The sequence below is a fragment of the Hylobates moloch genome, unplaced genomic scaffold (assembly GCF_009828535.3).
Source record: "Hylobates moloch isolate HMO894 unplaced genomic scaffold, HMol_V3 SCAFFOLD_12, whole genome shotgun sequence".
Classification (NCBI taxonomy): domain Eukaryota; kingdom Metazoa; phylum Chordata; class Mammalia; order Primates; family Hylobatidae; genus Hylobates; species Hylobates moloch.
In genome coordinates, this window is record NW_026652287.1 from 37,226,050 (window position 1) to 37,251,123 (window position 25,074).

At 49.2% G+C, this 25,074-nt stretch overlaps 1 protein-coding gene and 1 long non-coding RNA gene across 8 annotated transcripts in view; one reads left to right on the forward strand and one right to left on the reverse strand.

The window, feature by feature from the left end:
* Positions 1-13,946, forward strand: LOC131380764 (uncharacterized). 3 transcript variants are annotated; one of them, XR_009208941.1, is made up of 5 exons: positions 1-322; positions 11,196-11,377; positions 12,359-12,427; positions 12,544-12,717; positions 13,721-13,946. It is a non-coding gene; the product is annotated as an uncharacterized LOC131380764 (long non-coding RNA). The 3 variants fall into 3 exon arrangements; XR_009208940.1 differs by lacking the exon at positions 12,359-12,427 and having other exon boundaries at positions 12,478-12,717; XR_009208939.1 differs by lacking the exons at positions 12,359-12,427; positions 12,544-12,717.
* ZSWIM9 (zinc finger SWIM-type containing 9) overlaps positions 7,222-25,074 on the reverse strand; it is a 26,686-nt gene continuing 8,833 nt past the window's right edge. For all 5 annotated transcript variants that reach the window (XM_032169296.2, XM_032169297.2, XM_032169294.2 and 2 more), the window contains exons 3-4: positions 21,440-21,752; positions 7,222-9,782 (exon numbers count right to left, since the gene is read on the reverse strand). In XM_032169296.2, coding sequence (XP_032025187.1) covers positions 7,596-9,782; positions 21,440-21,752 — 2,500 coding nt within the window. In that variant the 3' untranslated portion in view covers positions 7,222-7,595. The remainder of the gene's footprint in view (positions 9,783-21,439; positions 21,753-25,074) is intronic.

Consider the following 25,074-nt stretch of genomic DNA (forward strand, 5'->3'; position numbering starts at 1 on the left):
TTTCCCGCCCCCGCCTCCTCACCCAGAGGCTGCAGCCCCGGGGCCCAGACCTTTTGGACAAGGAGAGCCGAGCGAGCCCCACAATGCTCAGCGGGTAAAGGGGTCCTCCCCACTCCTCTTCCGCCAGCAGACGAAGGAAACACCCGCAGCCTGCACATGCTCAGATGGAGCTCCGGACCCGCGGATTCTACTGCGCAGGCCCTCACGCTTAGCAAAGGGACTTGGGCGCGAAAGCGCTGGTGGCGCTCAGCCGGCTGGGAGTTGTAGCTTTCCGGCTGCTACAGCAGGAGATACAGGTGGCCAATGGGTGAGCTGGCTGGAGGTAGGAACCAGGTTAAGGAAGCTGGGATCTTCGTGCAGACTGGATCGTCACCATAGGAACAGTGAAGCATCGGGAAGGGCTAGTTCTGCTAGGCAGTCTGCCATTTTCATTCTTTCATCTTTTTTTTTAACTCAAAGCTTACTTTGCAACAGGCACTGTTCTAGGCACTGGGGATACAATGGAAGACAAAATAGAGCTTATATTTTGACGGGAGATCGACTTAATAACGGCGAACACATGTCACTGGAAAAGGCAGTGTGTTAATAAGTAACTGGGCTGCTTTGGGGAAAATGGAAATGCAGGCAGTGTTAGAACACTGGTACACACACTAATTCATTTATCCTCACAAAGCCCTATAGACAGGTACTATTATGACCCCTCAACTGTAACACAGGCTGAACAACTGAAGGTCACATGACAAGGAAGTAGTGGAGCTGGGATTTGAACCCAGGTAGTCTGGCTTCATACTTGATAAGCTTAACCACAATGCCAAATTGGTAAATAGGTACGGGGTATAATTTCAGGTAGTGATAAGTGCCGTGAAGGATAAAGCAAAGAAAGGGGCTGGGATGGTTCTTTAGAGAGACCACTTAGGAACGGCTTTCAGGAAGAGGTAGCATTTGAGCAGGGGCCTGAGGGATTGATGTGACTTGTGATAAAAGAAAAACTTCAAGGCCGGGCGTGGTGGCTCACGCTTGTAATCCCAGCACTTTGGGAGGACGAGGCGGGCGGATCACGAGGTCAGGAGATCGAGACCACGGTGAAACCCCGTCTCTACTAAAAATACAAAAAATTAGCCGGGCGTGGTGGCGGGCGCCTGTAGTCCCAGCTACTCGGGGAGGCTGAGGCAGGAGAATGGCGTGAACCCGGGAGGCGGAGCTTGCAGTGAGCCGAGATTGTGCCACTGCACTCCAGCCTGGGCGACAGAGCGAGACTCCGTCTCAAAAAAGAAAAAAAGAGAAAAACTTCAGACAAATTAAATTTAAAGAAGTTTAATTGGCTGGGCACGGTGGCTCATGCCTGTAATCCCAGCACTTTGGGAGGCTGAGGAGGGCGGATGGCTTCAAGTCAGGAGCTTGAGACCAGCCTGGTCAACATGGCGAAACCCCGTCTCTACTACAAATACAAAAATTAGTTGGGCGTGGTGGTGGGCACCTGTAGTCCCAGCTACTCGGGAGGCTGAGGCACAAGAATTGCTTGAACCCAGAAGGTGGAGGTTGTAGTGAGCTGAGATCATGCCACTGCACTCCAGCCTGTACAACAGAGCGAGACTCCATCTCTAAATAAATAAATAGAGTTTAATTGAGCAATGAAGGATTCACGAATCAGGCAGCCTTGGGCCAGAGTAGGCTGAAACTCCAGCACAGCCATGTGGTGGAAGATTTATGGACAGAAAAAGGAAAGTGACATACAGAAAACGTAAGTGAGGTACAGAAACAGCTGGATTGATTACAGCTCGGCGTTTGCCTTATTTGAACACAATTCGAACAGTTGGCTACATTTGATTGCCCAAAACTTGGTGATTGGCACAAGTGTAGGCCACCTTCTGTTTACATCTCCACTTGTTATAGTTCACGATTTACAGAAAAACCTTCAGGCCGAACTTAAAATATGTAAGGAGGCAGCTTTAGGCTAAACTTGATTTAACACTTGTGAGCTGGACATGTGGGGCATATAGAGGGTTAAGGTTCACTAACCTTTAGTTTCCTCTTGCCTTCCTGAAGGGCCAAATACCGTAATACCTGCAGTTCCCTCCGATAGGAACGTACTTCCTCATTCTCTTTTCCTGGCAAACACATTCTTCAAGGTCCAGATCTGTGAAGATCCTTCTGCCTGTTTTTTAAAATTTGTTTTTATTTGTTTGTTTATGGTCGCATATGTCTCTTCCTGGTCTGGACTCATCCAATCCATTTGTCACAGTAAAGCTTCCTGCTGGGGAGGTGGTTATTCTAATGTACATCCAATCAAGCCACTCTCTGTTTAAAACCTTTTGAAGGCTTCCCATACCTCCCAGGATAAAGACTCACCTCATCTTCTATCTTTAAGGGCTTGCGGACTTCACTATCCAAGTCTCTCCCTCTCTCACACTCTGACCCATCTACACTGGCCCATCTTCTCTTTACCTTATGGGCTGAGCTCTTTTCCACCCCAGGGCTCTGTGTGTTATTTGGTGACTCAATTAATGAATTAATTCAGTTTCCTGTCACTAACCAGATAACCCATATCTAAGAATCTAATGATAAGACAGGCAAGTGGAGAAGTTTTGGATTTGGTCTGCACTCAATTGTGTTGTTTGCCTTCCCAGGACCCCTCCTGCCTCCTTTCCTTCCTTTCTTTCTTTTTTTTTTTTTTATTTTTTATTTTAAGAGATGGGCATCTCCAGGCGCGGTGGCTCACGCCTGTAATCCCAGCACTTTGGGAGGCCGAGGCGGGTGGATCATGGGGTCAGGAGATTGAGACCATCCTGGCTAACACGGTGAAACCCCATCTCTACTAAAAAATAGAAAAAATTAGCCAGGCGTGGTGGCGGCCGCCTGTAGTCCCAGCTACTCAGGAGGCTGAGACAAGAGAATGGCGTGAACCCAGGAGGCGGAGCTTGCAGTGAGCTGAGATCGCGCCACTGCTTTCCAGCCTGGGCAACAGAGCGAGACTCTGTCTCAAAAGAAAAAGAGAGAGACGGGCAGCGCATGTGTGACTAGCTGGGGCCAGTGTCATCGGAGGTAAAGGCATTTATCAAGACAGTCGTAGGGAAAGAAAGGCAGACTTATTAGACAGATAGTACATTGCAAGAAAGCAATGGGCAGCACAGCAGAGGAAGAGCTGTCTGCAAAGGCAGGGGCTGCAGGGAAGTTTCATAGGGTTGTACTGGAGGGGTCTACGTGCTGAACGAGTTACCCTAGTCCTCCCAGCCAAGGCGTTTTTTGAGAGAGTCTCACTCTGTCACCCAGTCTGGAGTGCAGTGGAACAATCATGGCTCACTGCAGCCTTGACCTCCCAGGCTCAGGCGATCCTCCCACCTTAGCCTCTTGAGTAGGTGGGATCACAGACGTGCACCACCATACCAGGCTAATTTTGTTTCTATTTTTGTAGAAAATATGTTGCCCAGGTTGGTCTTGAACTCCTGGGCTCAGGCCACTTTGGCCTCCCAAAGTGCCGGGATTTCAGACATGAGCCACCAAGCCCTGCCAAGGCCTTTTTAGTTCACCCAAAAGCCAGATGACTCCCGATATGTGGGCAAGTCCAGCGAAGATCAGTTTAGCTGCTTTCATTTTTTAAGAAAAGCCTATTTCAGATAATTGTAGGTTTATGATCAGTTGCTTTGCTTTTCAAAGTATAACATGCATACTAGGATCTTGTTAGAAGGAGATTCTGATTCTGTAGTTTTGGAGTGGGTCTGAGAATCTGCATTTCTTTCTTTTTTCTTTCTTTCTTTTTCTTGAGATGGAGTTTTACTTTGTTGCACAGGCTGGAGTGCAGTGGAGCTTTCTCGGCTCACTGCAACCTCCGCCTCCTGGGTTCAAGAGAGTCTCCTGCCTCAGCCTCCTGAGTAGCTGGGACTACAGGCGCACCACCACGCCCAGCTAATTTTTGTATTTTTAGTAGAGGCAGGGTTTCACCGTGTTGGCCAGCATGGTCTCGATCTCCTGACCTCAGGTAATCCGCCCGCCTCAGCCTCCCAAAGTGCTGGGATTACAGGCATGAGCCTCCGTGCCCAGCTGAGAATCTGCATTTCTAACAAGCTCCTAGGGAAAGTTCATGCCGCTGTTGCATGCACCACACTTTGAAAAGCAAGGGTCTAGCCAACCCCTCAGGTAACCCAAGACTCATAAGCAATACATGTTCATTTTTATTATTGTTTTAACTTTTAAGTTCAGGGATACATGTGCAGGTTTGTTGTATAGGTAAACTTTTATCATGGGGGTTTGTTGTACAGATTATTTTGTCACCCAGGTATTAAGCCTAGTACCCATTAGTTATTTTTCCCGATCCTCTCCCTCCTTCCATCCTCCACCCCCCAGTAGGTCTCCGTGTGTGTTGCCCCCCTCTCTGTGTCATTTCTTCTCATCATTTAGCTCCCACTTATAAGTGAGAGCATGCAGTATTTGGTTTTCTGTTCCTGTGTTAGTTTGTTAAGGATAATGACCTCCAGCTCCATCCATGTCCCTGCAAAGAACATGATCTCGTTCATTTAATGGCTCTATAGTATTCCATGGTGTATACGTACCATAGTTTCTTTATCTAGCTTATGATTATTGATGGGCATTTAGGTTGATTCCAAATACATGTTTATTGTTATATACTTTGGAAGTTTTACAGTTGTTAACACAGCATTTATGTAGCCATAGATAACTGATACCCTCCATAAATCCAACCTGCTGCTTCCTTGGTATTTTTGGATCAAGATAGGAGGGTGTGATATGGGAACTTCTAGTCCCCAGCTTTCTCAGGAGAGAGCTGTCTTTTGAAGAAATCCATCGCACGAAAAGCAGGCGAGAGAGGAGAAACCTGGCATTGTTTGAGCCCCTGCAATCAGCTGCCATCAAAGCCTTTGACTTCTCGTGACTTGAACCACTGAATGATTTTTTTTCTTTTTTCTTTTTTCTTTTTTTTTATTGACAGAGTCTCGCTCTGTCACCCAGGCTGGAGTGCAGTGGCACGATCTCGGCTCACTGCAACCTGCGCCTCTCGGGTTCAAGCAATTCTCATGCTTCAGCCTCCCAAGTAGCTGGGACTACAGGCACCCACCACCACATCTGGCTAATTTTTGTATTTTTAGTGGAGACAGGATTTTGCCTTGTTGGCCAGGCTGGTCTTGAACTCCTGGCCTTAAGTGATCCACCTGCCTCAGCCTCCCAAAGTGCCGGGATTACAGGTGTGAGCCACCACACCCGGCCTGAATTGTCTTTTATCTCAAGTTCCTTCATTGCTACTCAAAGTGTGCTCCACAGCCCAGCACAACCACATCATGGGAGAGCTTGCTAGAATGTTGGGCCCCATCTTAGACCTACTGAGTCCAACTCCGTATTTTAAGAAGGTGCCCAGGTGACTCATGTCCACACTAAAGTTTGAAAAGTGCTGAGCTACTTCAACCTGGACTTTGTCACCTATAATAGAATTAAATCCCCTTCATCAGTTGCGACGACAGAAACCCCAACTCGAACTTCCCTAAATCATTAGGGTATCTTTGATTGGCCAGGTGCAATGGCTCACATCTGTAATTCCAGCACTTTGGGAGGCTGAAGCGGGGGCATCGCTTGAGGCCAGGAGTTTGAGAACAGCCCAAGTAACGTAGCAAGAGACCTCATCTTTACAAAAAGTAAAAAAAAAAAAAAAAAAGAAAAAGAAATTAGCTAGGTGGTAGCATGAGCCTATAGTCCTAGCTATTCAGGAGGCTGAGCTGGAGGATCCCTTGAGCCCAAGAGTTGGAAGGCTGCAGTGAGCTATGTTTGCACCTCTGCCCTCCAGCCTGGGCCAGAGCGAGACCCTGTCTCTAACAAAAAAAATATATTTTACTTAAGAAGCCCCATGGTAGAGCAGACTCCAGAGACTCAACTGAGCCAAGCAAAGATCCAGATTTTCTTCATCTCAGCTCTGTCATCCTCAGGGTGGACTTCATTATCACACCATACCAAGGTAATCATCAGCAGGTCTAGGCCTGATCATGTCTCTAGGCCTTCTTAGGAGTGACAGAATCTTTATTAGAAGCCTCCTAGGCTGGGTGTGGCAGCTTACGCTTGTGATCCCAGCACTTTAGGAGGCTGAGGCGAGCAGGTCACCTGAGGTCAGGAGTTTGAGACCAGCCTGGCCAACATGGTGAAACCTCCGTCTCTACTAAAAATACAAAAATTTGCCAGGTGTGATGGCAGGCACCTGTAATCCCAGCTACTCAGGTGACTGAGGTATGAAAATCACTTGAACCTGGGAGGTGGAGGCTGCAGTGAGCTGGGAACGTGCCACTGCATTCCAGCCTGGGTAACAGAGCAAGACTCCCCCCACCAAAAAAAAAAAAAAAAGCTTCCTAGTTCTGAGCACAGTGGCTCACACCTGTAATCCCAGCACTTTGGGAGGCCGTGGCAGGAGGATTGCTTAAGCCGAGGAGTCCAAGACCAGCCTGAGTAACATAGCAAGACCCTGTCTCTACAAAAATATAAAAATTAAAAAAAGCCTCCCACCTCAACCTGAGCAGACTCGTTGACCAGGACTGGGTCATATGCCCATTCTGTGGCCAGGACATTTGGCATGAGTCCGTCATTTGAAGGTAGAATTGACTCATGTCAAGAAGTTGCCACTGGGACGCACTGGTCCAGATGATGAAGAAGGAAGCTTGAGTTGCTATGGAGATGAATTCATTGCGGCTCCATCCATCTGGCCCCAGGAGGCCTTGTTGGTAGAAAGAATGAAGGAACGCTGGACCATCTCAACTGTTCCCAGATCTGGGACTCCCAACCAACCCCGGAAGCCAAGAACTCATCACGGAGACCAAAATAAGATTGTTTTATTCCAATCCTGAAGAACAATAGTCCAAACAATTCCCCTGCCCTGCTGGAGACTCTCCTGACCCCCAGTGCCCGCCCTCCCTCTCTCTTCAGAAGGCGAAGGGGGTCGATGTGTCAAGGTCTTGGAGAAAAACCAAAACCACGCCCCTTCCATTTCTTCTCTACCCATCTCCCACACATTTCCTTTGTCTCATCTCCGATTTTTCTTCCCCCTCCTACATCCCGTCCCTTCCTCTCCTGCTTCCCCCAGCTTTTCCTCATGTTTTCATTTCTGTCTCTTTGCTTGTCCTCTCTCCTCCATTTCCGGCTCCCCTTTCCATTTTTTCTCACTTACCTCCTCTCCTTCATCTGTCTTCTGTACTTTCTCCCTTTCCCCTCTCCCCCCTGCACTCCCTAGACTGGCCAGTCTACTCTTGCCAGATACTCCCCATATCATCGCTTCCTCCCCCTCCCCCCAGCTCTGCCCCTTTCCTTCCTTCTGCCCCAGCCTGACCCTGTCTACACCTTTCATCACATGCTTCCTCTCCAGAGGGAAGCCCTCAGAATCCGCCCTGGCCATCAACACCTTCCCAAGCTGTGGTTCCAGGACCTCAGAGACCACTTACAGCTTGCCCTTGGACCCAGAGTGGCAAACTGCCATGAGGAGGTCCCTGGATGACCCAGGAGGTGGCCAGGGGGACTGGAGCGGTCTCCTTGGCCTCAGCCCTATTATCTTTGGGATCGAAGAATGCCCTCCGGCCCTCCTGGTGGAGGGTGGTGGGCAGAGGCATGAAGGGTCAGGGCTCTGGGGCTCTACCCCAGCAATCCCTGAGCAGGTCCATGTGGAATAAGGCAGCCCCAGTGAGGAGGCGCGCTGCAAAGAGGTGTCTGCAGGGCAGACGGCGGGCGGCGTGAATTGAGCAGCTGCAGCGTGTCAGGGCCCCATCCAGGAAGAAGTCCGAGGTGCCGTCCTTAAGGGCAAAGCCATCTCCGGTCCAGTGGAAACCCCGGGTCCCATGCTGCCTAGCAAAGGCCAACTCCTCAGCCACCAGGTCTGCCAGCTCTGGCCCGCAGGCTGCCCGGAATTTGGCCAGGGGTTCCCAGTCCACCTCCTCCTCTCCCGCGGGTCGGCAAAGCCTCTTTGGTTCCCTGGGGCCATCTTCGCCTCCTTCCTGCAGGCCGTCACCTGCAGCCAGGTGTTCACTCCTCGCCGCTGCCCATTCTGGGCTGCCTTCCAATACAGTCCCCACCGGGGTGCCAGACACGACTCCATTCCCCAGCCCTAGACACCGCCCTCCTGCGTCTCCCCACTCCATCCCTCGTCCAGCTCGGCTCTTGGGGCCCACGGACCGGGCTCCCCCTCCATCTCCATTCTCCATGCCTGTGACCCTCGTGTCTCCCAGCTGGACCAGAACTACATCTTCCAGGCCCCTTCTTCTTTTGACCCCCACCCTCGCTCCCCTCTCCTCTGCAATCTCTGGCCCTCTCCTCCTCTCATCTTCCCACTGGGGTCCCCTTTGGTCTCCCTTCTCAGGGGCCAACTCCAGGGACTTCTCCAAGGGGATCCCCCTCAAGTTTCTGATCTCCAGCCCCCTGCCCTTCTCTACTTCTGACTGTGGCCCCTTCCATTCCGCAGTTCTCAGTCCCCCTGCCCTTTCATCGTGCACCTGCGCACCCCTCCAGGGGCTTCCTTCAAGACTCCTGACCCTCTCATAGTCAAACTGGGTCCCCCTCAGGTCGGTGGTCTCCAGCGCTCTACTCCTGCGATCCTCCAACTGGGCCACCCTCCAGGTATACCCTTCCAATCCTCTTAGCGCCTGGTCCTCCAACTGGGCTCCCCTCCAGACATAACCTTCCAGTCCCCAATCTTTCTCACCCTCCAACTGGGGCCCCCTCCAGTCTCTAATCTCTGGGCTTCTCAGGTGCCCTTTCTCCAACTGCGACCCTCTCAACACACCCCCTTCCAATCCCCTGGGCTTCTGATTCTCCAACTGACCCCCTCTCCAATCTCTGATCTGCAGTGCCCTCCCCTTCTCACCTTCGAACTGAGCCCCGCCCCAGTCTCTGGTGTCCAGTGCTCTTACCCACTCCTTCTCCATCTGGGCTCCCCTCCAAATACTTCCTTCTTTCGGAGCCCCTCCCCAGTCGCCCGTCTCCAGGCCCCTCACCCTCTCGTTCTCCGCCTGGGCCCCCCTCCCTGGCTTATCCTCCAGCCAAGGCTCCCCGCCATCGGGCCCCTCGGGCACCGCCTCCCCGGCTGCGTCGGCCCACTGCATGGCCACCAGGTCGCGAAGGCACTGCGCCACGCCACGCGAGGGGCTGAGACGACGCAGCAGTCGCCGACGGTGGCCTCGCACCAGGGCGCACGCGTCCAGGTCTCGGGCCGCCTCGAAGGCGCGGAAGCGGACCCACATGTCGCGGCGGGGCTCCCAGTTGCGCTCGAAGTAGTCCACGAAAGCGGCCGGGCCGTGGGCGTGGAGCTCGGCCAGCGCCTCGTCGTAGGCTGCGGGCGACGACGCGCCAGCCAGGCGGCACAGGCGCGACCACAGGCCCGGGTCCTCGCGGCCGGCGCCGCCCAGCTCCTGCGCCTTGCTGAAGAGCGTCTCCAGGCCCTGCGCGCGGCAGATCTGCACGCGCGCGCAGGGCAGCAGCTGGCGCACCGCAGGCAACTGCGCCGCCACCTCGGGCCCGGCGGTGAGGCAGCGCACGCGGCCCTTGACGTCTGGCACGCTCTGCAGAAGTGACGCGAGCGCGAAGCGCAGCAGGCTCGGTGTGCCCGGGCGCGCCACGCAGCAGGCAGCCTGGCGCGCACGGCCCGAGCCGTCCACGCACAGCACGGCCAACAGATCCAGCGCGCCCTGCAGCCCCGGCAGCCGGTCCACCAGCAGCATGCGCGGGAAGCGCCGCAGCAGCGCCCTGGTGCGCGACGTCAGGAAGAACACCGTCTCCACCACCGCCTGGTCCTCCACGAACACCAGCTTCACCTGGGGGCGGGGGCAGGGAGGCAAGGAAAGAGGTCAGAGGATGCTGGCGTCTCCCCGCCCAGCTCCCCGACCTCGGTTTCCCCTTCTAGGGAAATGGGAACCCATTCATTCTTGCCTGCATATGCATTTATTCTTTTGACCGGCAGGAGGCAGTGCAGGGAAATGGTTAAAAACACTCTGGAGCCGGATTGCCTGGGTTTGAGATCCAGGTACTGCAGTCTAACAGCTATGTGATTTTTTTCCACATGACCCTTTTAGCTTCTCTGAGCCTCAGTTTCCTCCGCCGGAAGCTGGCTATTCATTGCTCCGTGTGCTGAGAGGCAGTCTAGGGCAGCGGGTCTCAAAATGTGGGCCCTGGACCAGCAGCATCACCATCGGTTCCTGGGACCTTGACAGAAATGCACCTTCTCGGGGCCACCTCAGACCCAGAGTCTGAAACTCTGGGGGCGGGCCCCAGCAATCTAGTTAGACAAGCCCTCCAGGTGACTCCTATGCATGCTTAAGTTAAGGATGACTGGTCTAGTGGTAATGAGCTTAGATTGTGGAGGCAGATCATTTAGCTTTGGGTCCCACCCCCACCACTTCTGATTTAACCTCTCTGTGCCTCAGTTCCCTCCTTAACCTCCATACTCCCTGATTATCCCTTCTAGGCACTGAACATTCATTTCTCCATGCACTGAGCGGCAGGACAATGGTGAAGAGCATAGCCCCTGCTTCCTGGCTGTGTGCCTTCTGCCAACTTCCCTAACCTCCCTTTCATTTGTAAAGTGATGATAATAAGAGCATCTCTGTGATTGGAAAGATGAGATGCATTGAAGCATTTAGAACATTGCCTGGTACATATAATATTACTGTTATTACTTATCCAACAAATAGTAAGTGTTCTGAAAGTGGCCATTACAATTATCATCTCTGTTCAAACATCACGTCCTGGTCTTCTCTGACTTCCCAACTAAGCAAACACCCCATCTCTCTCTGGCTCCTTTTGGCCACGGCACTTACCACCCTTTGGCAAGTCATATCTTTGTTTGCTGATCTGCCCATTGCCTGCTTGCCCTCCTTAAGATGTAAGCCCCACAAGCACAGGGATGTTCCCGTCTGGGATGGTCTCTCTTGGCCTCTGCCCTATGTGGCTCTTCCCTTTGCTAATTTTATTCCGTATCCTTCTGCTGTAATAAACTGTAGCCTTGACTAAAATAGCATCCCTGATGCTTTGAATGGTACCTGCCCCGGAACAACGGCTCAATACATCCTGAGTGAGTGAACTCACACGAGGGTGTGCAGTCATGTCCAAGGCCACATCTGTGAGGGTGGAGGTTCAAGGATCAGACTCCTGGATTTGCCTATTAGCCGTGGGACTTCAGGCAAGTGACCTCCCCTTAATGAGCCTTTGTTCCTTGTCTGGAAAAATAGGGATGTCTATTTAAGAGCGTCATGGATGGGCTAAAATGAGATCGCTCCTGGCCAGCGCATGGAAGGACACCTGGCATGCATCAGATCTCAGCTGTTCTTACCGTCTGTCTCGATCTCTCAGCAGTATTCAGAACAAGTCTACATGGCTGACCCCAATAACAACCCTGGACACCAAGGCCCAAGTAAGTGTCCCTGGCTGGCAATACATCGTTGTTGTCACACGTCATTGCTGGGAGAATTGAGCACTGTCCACGGGACTTCACTGAGAGAGGACATCCGGCAGCTCATGCTGGTCTCTCTTGGCCTCTGCCCTATGTGGTGCTGCGGGATAATTAAGGAATCAGAGAGACTGATGGGGTCGCCTTATGTGGCTCTTCCCTTTGCTGATTTTATTCTGTATCCTTCTGCTGTAATAAACTGTAGCCTTGACTATAACAATTTTTCTCAGTTCTGTGATTCCTTCTAGTGAATCATGGAAACTGAGGGTGGTCTTAGGGACCCCCAGCTACACCAGAAGAGTGACTTGCCCAAGGCCACTGTGCTAACAAGCAGTGATGCTGGGATGCAATGGATGCAGGCCATTAGGAATGATTGGAGACAAAAGCAGTAGGTGGGAGAACATGTGTGGGCGGCATTTTAAGAGGTAGGGTGACATTTGATGAAGGCGGGGCTATGTAAATGAATATGTATATATATATTTTTTGAGACACAGTCTCACTCTGTCGCCCTGGCTGGAGTGCAGCGGCGTGATCTTGGCTCACTGCAACCTCTGCCTCCTGGGTTCAAGCGATTCTCCCTCCTCAGCCTCCCAAGTAGCTGGGATTACAGGTGCGTGCCACCACGCCTGGCTAATTTTTGTATTATTAGTAGAGATGGGGTTTCACCATGTTGGCCAGGCTGTTGAATACATTTTTCTGCCAAATATTTACTGAGAAAATATGATGTGCTGGCTCAGGCACAGAGGAGAACAAATGAGACACACCACTGAGTGAGAGGAGACAGCCCACAGGCCAAGGATAAATAAATATAAAAAGGAAGGTTTCGGGTGTGCAAAGCACACATGAAGTAGCTTTTCTGTACCAGGTACAGTTCCAACAATTAATCTTTCATCCCTACAATATCCCTGTAAGACAGATACTATGGTTATCATCCCCCTTTTTCAGATGAGGACACCGAGGCACACAGGGCTTCAGTTGCTTGCCTGGTGTCACCCATGTGATTTGCAATACCAGGTGAGCTGGGATTTGAGCCCTGACAGCTTTTCCTGACCACTCTACCCTAGAGCCTTCAAAAACTTGACCAAACAGGCCTGGCTTAGGCACACAGTGGACAGCAGTGCATTTTGCAGAGATGGAGAAACCCACGGAGGAACAGATTTTGAGATGCAAATGAGTGTACGGGTGTCCTTTCAGACACACAAATTGGTAGCACGGGGAAGCATCTGCCATAGACGGCAGATTCCACAAACATGAACATCAGAAACCATGCCTTTACTACTTTCCATTCACACCTCTTTCGACACGTGAGTAAATCCTCCCTTTTTGATGTGATCAGAATGTTCACATGAAACTGTTCTCCAGACTGCCCCAAAGAAAAAATTGAAGGAATAAAAATAATAGCTAAGGCTGGGTACAGTGGCTCACGCCTGTAATCCCAGCACTTTGGGAAGCCGAGGTGGGTGGATCACCTGAGGTCAGGAGTTCAAGACCAGCCTGACCAACATGGTGAGACCCCACTTCTACTAAAAATACAAAAATTAGCTGGGCGTGGTGGTGTGCGCCTGTAATCTCAGCTACTTGGGAAGCTGAGACAGGAGAATTGCTTGAACCCGGGAGGCAGAGGCTGCAGTGAGCTGAGACTGTGCCACTGTACTCCAGCCTGGGTAACAGAGAGAGACTCCATCTCAAAAACAAAAAAACAAACAAACAAACAAACAACAACAACAAAATAATAGCTAAATATTGAACATATGCAGGGCTTCCTACTTCTGGGCACGGTTCTACCCATTCTACACACACACACACACACACACACACACACACACTGCACTTTAATTCTCACACAACAACCCCAACAGCCCTGTAAGATAGTATTATCCCCATTTGACAGATAAATGAACTAAGGGTTGGAGAAGGTAAATAGGTTGTTCATAACTTGTTCCATGCCCCACAGCTAGTAACTGGCACGGCCAGAACATTCATAAAGCTTTTGGCACATATCAATATAAATAAAATCAAGTCACCAGCTGTTACTATAACACCCCAAAAATGGCTTGATGTAAAAACAGGCTATATAGCATAGAAAATATTCCCCTTGGGAGCCATGAGAAGCTAGAAAAGCTGACACTGAGCTGCAGGAGGCCTGTGTAACCACAGAGCAGGGGAAACAAGAGCCCCATATTCAGACACGGCTTTGGGCGGCCCTTGATGAAACATCCTGTGGTTATCTTTTGCTGCTTGCCAAGAAATTGCAGTTCTCCCTTTCCTGGGCACTTAGTAGCATTGCACCTCCCTGCCCCCTTGCAGGTAAGCAGCGTCATGTGACTTGCTTTGGCCAATCAAGTGTGAGTGAGAGGGAGCTGAGGCATTGCATCCGAGGAGAAGCCTCTGCAGCCACCCCTGCCAGATATGGTGATTCTGTTGGGATGAATGCCCATCCTCCTGGGTCCCAGACTGACTCCGATAAACAGTACTCCCCCAACATCCCATGGTGGCCGTGTAAGTGAGCAAGAAATAAAATTCAATGAGTTCAGCCACTGAGATTTGAGGGTTGTTCATTATTACAGCAAAACCCAGGCCATCCTGACTCACACAGCCTCGAGACCCTCTATAATTCACCCTCTAACTTTCCCTCTGAGGAGAGAAACAAATGCGTTTAGTATGCTGGGACTATTTGGGACTATTGCCTATTTTTCGTCTTTTTTTTTTTTTTTTTGACATGCAGTCTCAATCTGTCACCCAGGCTGGAGTACAGTGGCATGATCTCAGCTCACTGCAACCTCTGCCCCCCCCAGGTTTAAGTGATTCTTCTGCCTCAGTCTCCCGAGTAGGTGGGACTACAGGCACCCACCAGCATGCCTGGCTAATTTATGTATTTTTAGTAGAGACGGGGTTTCACCATGTTGGCTAAGCTGGTCTCAAACTCCTGACCTCAAGTGATCCACCCACCTCAGCCTCCCAAAATGCTGGGATTGCAGATGTGAGCCACTGCGCCAACCTTCTATTTTCATCTTCTTTTTAAGAATTAATTATTTGAATATGCAAACATCCACATGGTCCTAAAGTCAAATAATGTAAAGCGATACGTAAAAGGTCTTACTCCCACCTCTTTAGTCTAATCAGTCTGTTTCCATTCACTATTCTACCCTCATCCACAGTTCTTGGTATTCTTCTAGAGTTTCTTTATATGAATACAAGTAAACATACCTGTAATTCTTATTTGCTCTATTCTATAGATAATACAGCATATCATGTACAGTTTTGCATTTTGCTTTTTTAACTTAAAAATGTGTTTGAGAGATCTTTCAAAATAGTTCCTAGACTTGTTCTCATTTTTTTTTTTTTTTTTTCAGGACGGAGTCTCACTCTGTCGCCCAGGCTGGAGGGCAGTAGTGTGATCTCGGCTCACTACAAACTACGCCTCCTGAGTTCACACCATTATCCTGCCTCAGCCTCCCGAGTAGCTGGGACTACAGGTGCCTGCCACCATGCCTGGCTAATTTTTTGTATTTTTAGTAGTGACGGGGTTTCACTGTGTTAGCCAGGATGGTCTTGATCTCCTGACCTTGTGATCCGCCTCCCTCGGCTTCCCAAAGTGCTCATTCTTTTTTAGTGCTGTGTAGTAATCCATGGCTTGATATACCACAAGTTATGTAACGATTACCCATTGGTGGAATTTGGGTTGTTTCTAATCTGTTGCTTTCACAAATAACAATGATTAACCTTGTAAGTAAGTCCTTCCATAGCTATGCAACTACATCTGCAGGATAAATCACCAGTAGTGGGATTGTGGGCCTAAGGGTGAGTGTTCTTGTCATTTTGATAGATATTGCTAAATTGCCCTCCACTGAGATCATACCAGCTTCCCATCGAGTATTCTTGTTTTTTTTTTTTTTTTTTTTTTGAGACAGAGTCTTGCTCTGTCACCCAGGCTAGAGTACAGTGGCGCGATCTTGGCTCACTGCAAGCTCTGCCTCCTGGGTTCACGCCATTCTCCTGCCTCAGCTTCCTGAGTAGCTGGGACTACAGGCGCCTGCCACCACACCTGGCTAATTTTTTGTATTTTTAGTAGAGATGGGGTTTCACCGCATTAGCCAGGCTGGTCTCGATCTCCTGACCTCGTGATCCACCCGCCTCGGCCTCCCAAAGTGTTGGGATTACAGGCGTGAGCCACCACGCCTGGCCCCATCGAGTATTCTTAAAACAAACACACTTGCATCAATGCTCACCATTCTCAGAAGGCAAAGCATACATGTAAGAGAAAGCTGCAATGTTTCCGGGCAAGGTCTCTCTTTTCAGGGCTTGCTTGCTGGTTACCCTGGTGACTGCCACAAGTGAGGGAATGGAGATGTGACTGGACCCCAAAGCCCATCATCACCGGGCAGGGCAGGTGATAAAAGGTGTTAACGGTTGGGCGCGGTGGCTCACGCCTGTAATCCCAGCACTTTGGGAGGCCGAGGCAGGCGGATCACCAGGTCAGGAGATCGAGACCATCCTGGCTAACATGATGAAACCCCATCTCTACTAAAACACACACAAAAAAGATTAGCCAGGCCTGGTGGCGCGCGCCTGCAGTCCCAGCTACTCAAGAGGCTGAGGCACAAGAGTCACTTGAACCTGGGAGGCGGAGGTTGTGTTGAGCCGAGATTGCACCACTGCACTCCAGCCTGGGAGACAGAGTGAGACTCTGTCTGGAAAAAAAAAAAAAAAGGTGTTAAGGTGTTAACACCTCCCTGGGTGAAGTCACCCCCCAATCTTGCCCACAAATCATGCTTTGTGGCTTTGGGTACATCCTTCTTGTCTGATCCCCTCCAAAGATCAAGAGAGCAACCCAACTCAGGAAGTGCCAGGCACTTTTTACAAATAATCCTTCCTTTGGAAGACTGCTGGGAAGTGGAAAGACTGATTGTTGCTTGACCTAGGCTTGGGATGAAAATTTAAAGCTATCTATCTATCTATCTATCATCTATCTATCTATCTATCTATCTATCTATCTATCTATCTATCTATCTATCTATCTATCTATATCTATCTATCATCTATCTATCTATCATCTATCTCTCTCTCTATCTATCTATTTATTTAAAGGGTCTCACTCTGTTGTCAAGGCTGGAGTGCAGTGGTATGATCATAGCTTACTGCAGCCTCAAGCTCCTGGGCTCAAGCAACCCTTGTGCCTCAGCCTCCCGAGTAGCTGGGACTACAGATGCATGCCACCATGCCTGACTAATTTTTTTTTTTTTTTTTTTTTGTAGAGACAGGTGCTCGTTATGTTGGCCAGGCTGGTCTTGAACTCCTGGGCTCAAGTGATCCTCTCACTTCGGCCTCCCAAAGTGCTGAGATTATAGGTGTGAGCCATCACACCTTTTATATTATTAACATTACATATTATGAGTTACATATTATAATATTATATTAATATCTACATTATATTGTTATATTACTACTGTATTATTAACATATTAATAACATAGAACTCTTTCATTAGATTTTATAAGTGAAGAAAAGGTGAAACTTCTGTGTAAAAGTGATGGATTGAACACCTCTCTAGTTTCACTCTCTTGAACCTCAAGTACATCTATTTTTTAAATGGATTTTTTTTTTTTTTTAAATCAGAGGCAATATGATAGGGACAGAACTTTGGAAACTGGAAAGCAGCTGGACATGCTATTCCCACCTCACCCCCCAAAACCCATGAATCCTAAGCCAGCAATTGGGGGATGCTGAGAACCAGTAGTAAAGTCCTCAAAAGGAGCTGGCAACACCAGGCCAGTTTTGCAGAAGGCAAAATAAAGACGAACGGAGGGCTGTTTCAGCAGCAGCTAGACCTCCAAATCTCATTTCCCCTCTCCCCTTACTCTTCCCCCACCCCCGTGACTGGGGGTTTATTCTGTAGACAGGGTGAAACAGAAGGGCCGCTGGCTTTGGGGACATCCGGCCGATCTGAAGATGAGGGAGGGGGATTCTGAACCCCAAGTGGGGACTGAGTGCGTCTTGCTGGCTGAATGCCTGACAGCTCCCTGCCCTGCCCCGGTGGCTCCCAGAAGCTGGCAGCCTGGCCTTGGCAGCCTTGCCTTCACCCCCCGCCAGGAGGCCAGAGGAGTTTTCTCAGGGGGATTTGACAAGCCCCAGAGGAAGAACGAAAGATGGTGACATCTGGCACTCCCCAGCGTATAAAGCAAGATGCAAAACAGCATGTATAGGCCGGGTGCGGTGGCCCCCACCTGTAATCCCGGCACTTTGGGAGGCCAAGGTGAGTGGATCACTTGAGGTCAGGAGTTTGAGACCAGCTTGGCCAACATGGTGAAACCTCGTCTCTACTAAAAATACAAAAATTAGCCAGGCATGGTGCTGCAGGCCTATAGTCCCAGTTACTCATGAGGCTGAGGCAGGAGAATCACTTGAGCCCAGGAGGTGGAGGTTATAGTGAGCCAACAGTGTGCCACTGCACTCCAGCCTGGGTGACAGGAGTGAAACCCTGTCTCAAAAAACAAACAAACAAACAAAAACAGCGTGTACAATAGGCTGCCCTGCTTGCTGGGGGTGGGGGGTGGGGGGACAGAAAGAGGAAATAAAGTTAAAAATTAAAGTTAAAAATACAGACATGCAAATTGACTTGTATATGTGCAGAGCTGCGCTGTCCAATCCAGAAGCCACTAGCCACATTAGGTTGTTTACATTTCAATAAATTAAATGACAAATTCAGTTCCTCAGTCATACTGGCCTCATTAAGCATTCTATAGCCATGTGTGGCCAGCAGCCTCTGGATTGGACAGTACAGAAAAAACCATTTTCTTTCCTTCTGTTTATTTTTTTAGACAAGAGTGTCACTCTGTTACCTAGGCCAGAGTACAGTGGCATAATCTCAGCTCACTGCAACCTCTGCCTCCTGGGTTCAAGCGATTCTTGTGCCTCAGCCTCCCAAGTAGCTGAGATTACAGGCACCTGCCACCATGCCTGGCTAATTTTGAATTTTTAGTAGAGACCAGGTTTCGCCATGTTGGCCAGGCTGGTCTTGAACTTCTGACACCAGGTGATCTGCCTGCCTCAGAGTCCCAAAGTGCTGGGATTACAGGTGTGAGTCACCATGCCCAGCCTGGATAAGGAACATTTCTATCATTGTAGAAAGTTCCACTGGGCAGTGCTGGTCCATAGGATAGAAAGCTAGATATGCTTCATAAGCTGCTAATAACTCTGCGGGGGAGGGGACCTGGGGGACAGGATGTGATAAGAAGACTTTTTGCCACATACCCTTTTTAGAACTATGTGAATGTATGACATATTCAAAAAGTAAATATTTAAATGTTGCTTCACTAATCTGTCTCTCCTGTCCTAGAACTTCTTCCTCCTTTCTTTCAAGAGTATTAAGGGGCTGGGTGCGGTGGCTCATGCTGGTAATCCCAGCACTTTGGGAGGCCAAGGCAGGCGGATCACCTGAGGTCAGGAGTTCAAGACCAGCCTGACCAACATGGGGAAACCTCATCTCTTCTAAAAATACAAAAATTAGCCAGGCATGGTGGTGCATGCCTGTAATCCCAGCTACTCAGGAGGCTGAGGCAGGAGAATCGTTTGAACCCGGGAGGCGGAGGTTGCGGTGAGCCAAGATCCCGCCATTGCACTCCAGCCTGGGCAACAAGAGTGAAACTCCGTCTCAAAAAAAAAAAAAAAAAAAGTATTAAGGCAGGCCAAAACACAGACCCAGGAGCCAACCTTGGTTTAGCCGAGATTCCAAGACAGCCTTCAAAATGAAAAGACAATTCCCCTTCCAGGGAAGGCTCTGATTTATGAATGAACTGCTTTGCACAGGAACAATCCTGCAGAGGGCGGTTTCAGGGAAGAACAGCTGAGGCTTAGTTATGTCATGGTGGGTAGTGGAGGAGAGTTGCTAGGTCAGTAAAGACCAGTGGAGTAGGAAGTGCATGTGTGTTTGTCCCCACGGTGAAGGCCATGGGTCTGGATCCAGGCTGTGTGGGTCGGAAGCCCAGGTCTGTCACTAAATAGCTGTGTGACTTTCAGCCAGTTACTTGACTTCTCTGTGCTTCAGTTTCCTTGTCTGTAAAATGGGGATGAGAATGGTGGACTATTTCCTCATAGGGCTCAGGTGAGATTAAAATGAGTTATAGTATGTAAAGCACTTAGGGTAGTGCCTGGCATGTAGTAAGTGCTTGATAAACATTAGCTAAAATTATTATTATGTCGGGACAGAGGCCTGGGCTTGGGCTGGTGGCTTGAATCAGAGCTTCTTACTGGGCATGAGATGAAGACAGGAAGAGTGTGCCAGAGCTGAATCTCGACTTTACCCTGCCTTGGGACCTCTTCCACACACAAGGGAGACAAAGGCACAGCCAGGAGGAGAAACCAGTTCTTCCCCCACTTTCTCATCTTTCTTTCCTCTTTAAACTTCAACTTTAATCCAACTTGAAGTTGGATTAAAGCCGCAGAGATTCCTTATGGAGCAGCAGCCATCCTCACTGTTCCTCCAACACAAGCTTGCTCGTGCCTCTGGGCCTTTGCACTGGCTGTTCCTTCTGCCTGGAATTCTCTTCCCTCTGATGACAGAATGAGGGTCCTTTGCCTCAGTTCCATCTCCTCTGCTTCACCATCATGTGCTTAAAGAGACCTTCCCTGACCAATTCAAACAGCACCCTTAGAACTGTCCCGCCCCAGACCCCGGCCTTTTTCTCCTCTATGATACTTATCGCGCCATCACATTACAGGACATAGCACTCTTCCTTCTCCTAATTCTCCATCTGCGTGGTGGGTTCAGGTGTGTTCTCCCCTTGTGAACATTCATCAAACGAAGTATTTATCATTTGTGCATTTTCTATTTGTGCAATTCAATTAAAAAAAAAATTTAAGTAGGCCTGCCATGGTGGCTCATGCCTGTAATCCCAGCACTTTGGGAGGCTGAAGCAGGAGGATTGCTTCAGTCTGGGAGTTCAAGACTAGCCTGGGCAACATAGGGAGATCCCCCCCAACATCTCTACAAAAACTAAAAAATTAGCTGGGTGTGGTGGTGCACGCCTGTTGTGCACCAGCTGCTCGGGAGAATGAGGTGGGAGGATTGCTTGAGCCTGGGACATCGAGGGTGCAGTGAACCGTGACTGCACCACTGCACTCAGCCTGGGTGACAGTGAGATCCTGTCTCAAAAAAAAAAAAAGATTGAAAAAAAAAAAAACTTACATAGCATTTGTCATCACTGTGGCTCCTCTTCTTGCTAGCATCCAGCCCCTAGTGATGTTATATCACATTTGGACGTGTTTGTTGGTTGTTGGTTTTTCCCACCAGAATTGCAGGGGCGTTCTGGCAGTTACCTCTGCAAGGCAGCCAATAGCCATAGGTGGCTATTTAAATTTCAATTAATTAGAATAAATTCAGGCTGGGCACGGTGGCTCTTGCCTGTAATCCCAGCACTTTGGGAGGCCGAGGCAGGCAGATCACAAGGTCAGGAGATTGAGACCATCCTGGCTAACACGGTGAAACCCCATCTCTACTAAAAATACAAAAAAATTAGCCGGTGTGGTGGCACACGCCTGTAGTCCCAGGTACTCGGAAGGCTGAGGCAGGAGAATCGCTTGAATCCGGGAGGCAGAGGTTGCAGTGAGCCGAGATAATGCCACTGCACTCCAGCCTGGGCGATAGGGCACTCCAGCCTGGGCGACAGAGACTACATCTCAAAAAAAGTAATTAATTAATGCAGTTCCTCAGTGTACTAGACACATTTCATGTGCTCAATAGCCACATGTGGCTGGGGGTGCAGAATCACAGAACGTTTCCATCCTGGAAGAAAGTTCTACTGGGCAGCACTACACTAGAAGGTAAGCTCTCTGGGGACAGAGACCACGTGGATCTGGTTTGCTGCTGCATCCCCAGTGCCTCGGTAGGTACTTACTGAATGAATGAACGGATGAATGGAGGAAAGGAGTGAAGGGATGAGAGGGCGGATGAAGGAATGAATGACCCACGAGTCTTCAGCGTGGCTTTCCCCCGCCCCCTCCCCTGGCCTGCCTCTCCCGAGACCCCACCTTGGCCTCAGGGTCGGTGCGGAAGAGGCCCTCGAGCACGTGCAGGGCGTCCAGGACGCCGTGGTCGCGGCCCTTGCAGTAGGAGAGCAGGCGGCGCACGTCGGCTGGGGCCACGAACTGCTTGGAGATCTTGTTGGTGGTGCGCACCGGCAGGCAGGCGTTGGCCAGCAGGTGGCCCGGGCGGAAGTAGTAGGCGAACTCCAGCGGGCAGGCCGGGTGTGAGTGGGTCAGCTGGCACTCCGTCACCACGAGGCGGTCCCGCAGCGGGCTCAGCTTGACGATGATGAAGGCGGGGCAGCCGGGCTGGGGAGGCCTGTGGGAGGAACCACCACCGCCCTGGTCACATCACTCTGCTGCCCTCTTCTTCCTTTCCACTCACCTTTTTTTTTTTTTAAAAAACTAAGGATTGTTTCAGGCATAGAGAAGAGTAGAGGGCCCTAAGAATATGCCAGCTGTGTGACCTGGGGCAAGTCACTTCAAGTCTCTATGCCTCAGTTTCCTCATAGGTTAAAAGGAAGGTCCTACTCATCATACCTTCCTCATAGGATCGTCATGAGCATGAAAAGAGTTAATATAGGTAAGGCACCTACACAGTGTCTGGAATATGGCAAGCAGTAAGTGTTCACTAAAATTCTATACCTACCACCCTCAGTTCTGTCAAAAGTGAGTGAATGTTTTATTGTATTTACCTTAACTTTTTTTAGAAATAAAAAATTTCAGATAGTCCTGTATCTGCTTCTGGTTTAGCAATAACATCGAAAGTTGAGGCCTCCTGTGAACGCTGCCCTAACAAATTATGCTCCTTCCCTCTGTCCTCAGAGGCAGCCACTATCAAAATTATCTATTAGCATTCCATGTATATTTTTATGCACCCATAAACAATGGGAGGTATGTTTCTCTGTTTTAAAAGCATTGTATACGTGAAAAAGGACTCAAACTCATTAGTCATCAAAGACATAACAAATTAAAACTGTAAGGAAATGCCACTACACATCAGCAGAATGGTCAAACAAAAGAGACTGATAACATCAAGTGTTGATGAGGACGTGGAGCAACTGGAACTCTCACCTATCACTGATGGGAGCGTGAAATGGCACAAGCACTTTGGAAAACTGCATGGCAGTATCTACTAAAGCAGATTTTATGCCTCTCCTGTGACCCAGTGGTGCCACCCAAGACAAATGGGCATCTAAAGATGTGTATGAGAATGTTCAAAGCAGCACTATGTATATTCGCCAAATACTTGAAACTTAAATATCCGACAATAGAGTGAGAAGATAAGTTGTGGTATATTCCTAAAATAAAACGCTAATCAGCACCAAGAATGAACACACCATTACAACCTCCAACAATATGGATGAATCTCACAAACCTACCAAGTGAAAGAAGCCAGACATGAAAGAGAAACTGTGATATGATTCCCATTTATATAAAGTTCAACAGCAGGCAAAGTTAACCTCTGCTGTTAGGAGACTAGATAGTGGTTACCCTTAAGTGGTTAACCCTGTGAGGGGGCACCAGCAGGTTTCTTGGGACTGGACATATTCTGTTTCTCGTTCTAGGTGCTGGTTACCTCTGAATTTTATTTTGGGAAAATTCATTCAGTTGCATACATATGATGTGTGTACTTTTCTGGATGTGTGTTACATTTTTTAAAAGTCTACTTAGAAAAAACTTTGTTTTTGGCCAGGCGTGGTGGCTCACACCTGTAATCCCAGCACTTTGGGAGGCTGACGGGGGACAGATCACCTGAGATGAGGAGTTTGAGACCAGCCTGGCCAACATGGTGAAACCCTGTCTCTACTAAAGAAAAAAAAAAAAAAAAAAAAATTAGCCAGACGTGGTGGCCAATAATAGGCTAATGGGATTACACCTGTAATTCCAGCTACTCGGGAGGCTGAGGAAGGAGAATGGCTTTAACCCGGGAGGCAGACATTGCAGTGAGCCGAGATCACACTACTGCACTCCAGCCTGGGTGACAGAGCGAGACCCTGTCTCAAAGCAAAAAAAAAAAAAAGAAAAGAAAAGAAAAAGAAAACTCTTTGTTTCCGAGCATTGTGGTAGGAAGAATCATGGTTCCCCAAAATATTCCCATCATAGTCACTGGAACTGCACATACGCTGCCTTCCATGGCAAGAGGACCTTTGCGGGTATGATGAAATTAAGGGTCTTGAGATGGGGAGAGTCTGGATTATCCAGGTAGGCCCAAATGTCATCACAAAGGTTCTTATAAGGGAAAGAGGAAAGTAAGAGGATCAAAGTCAGAGAGAGATTGAAAGATGCTACCCTTCTGGCTCTAAAGATGGAGGAAGAGCCAGGCATGGTGGCACTTGCTTATAGTCCCAGTTACTCAGGAGGCTGAGCTGGGAGGATCATTTGAGTTCAGCCTGGGCAACATAGTAAGACTAGTGAGATCCCTATCTCTCCTAAAAAAAATTAAAAAAAAGGAAGAATGGCCTGGTGCGGTGGCTCATGCCTGTAATCCTGGCACTTTGGGAGGCCGAGGTGGGCGGATCACCTGAGGTCGGGAATTCAAGACCAGCCCGACCAACATGGAGAAATGCTGTCTGTACTAAAAATACAAAATTAGCCAGGCGTGGTGGCACATGCCTGTAATCCCAGCTACTTGGGAGGCTGAGGCAGGAGAATCGCTTGAACCCAGGAGGCGGAGGTTGCGGCGAGCTGAGATTGCACCACTGCACTCCAGCCTGGGCAACAGGAGCAAAACTCCGTCTAAAATAAATAAATAAATAAATAAATAAATAAATAAATAAATAAATAAAAAATAAATAAATAAATAAATAAATAAATAAATAAATAAATAAATAAATAAAATAAATAGAGGAAGAGGCTCCAAGCCAAAGAGCATGGGCGGTCTCTAGAAGCTGGAAAGATAAGGAAGCAGATTCTCCTTAAAGCCTCCAGAACACAGCACTGCCAATGCCTTGATTTTAGCCCTGAGACCCATATTGGCCTTCTGACCTCCAGAACCGTGAGATAAATAAATTGGTATTGTTTTAAGCCACCATATTTGTGGTAGTTTGTTACATCAATTGAGACTAAGACAGTCATCCCACCCAATCTGCCTTTGCAGCTGGCTTTTCACTCGGATTTTCAAAACTGTTCAGTTTCACTCCTTTTACTGCTGCCCAATGTTCCACTCCATGGCTCTGCCATCTATGATGGTGTTTCCATTTCTCCTCTTTTACGAATGATGCTTCAATCACCCCAATGTGTGATACAACACTCTCTCTCTTTTTTTTTTTTTTGAGACGGAGTCTCACTCTGTCACCCAGGCTGGAGTGCAGTGGTGCGATCTCGGCTCACTGCAAGCTCCGCCTTCCGGGTTCACGCCATTCTCCTGCCTCAGCCTCTCCAAGTAGCTGGGACTACAGGCGCCCGCCACCACGCCCGGCTAATTTTTTTGTATTTTTAGTAGAGACGGGGTTTCACCGTGGTCTCGATCTCCTGACCTCGTGATCCGCCTGCCTCGGCCTCCCAAAGTGCTGGGATTACAAGCGTGAGCCACTGCGCCCAGCCTACAACACTCTCTTATACATCTCTTTATGTGTGTGAGCAAGAGTTTGTCTAGGACAGCGGTTCTCAGACTGTGGAGCATAGCCCATTACATGAAA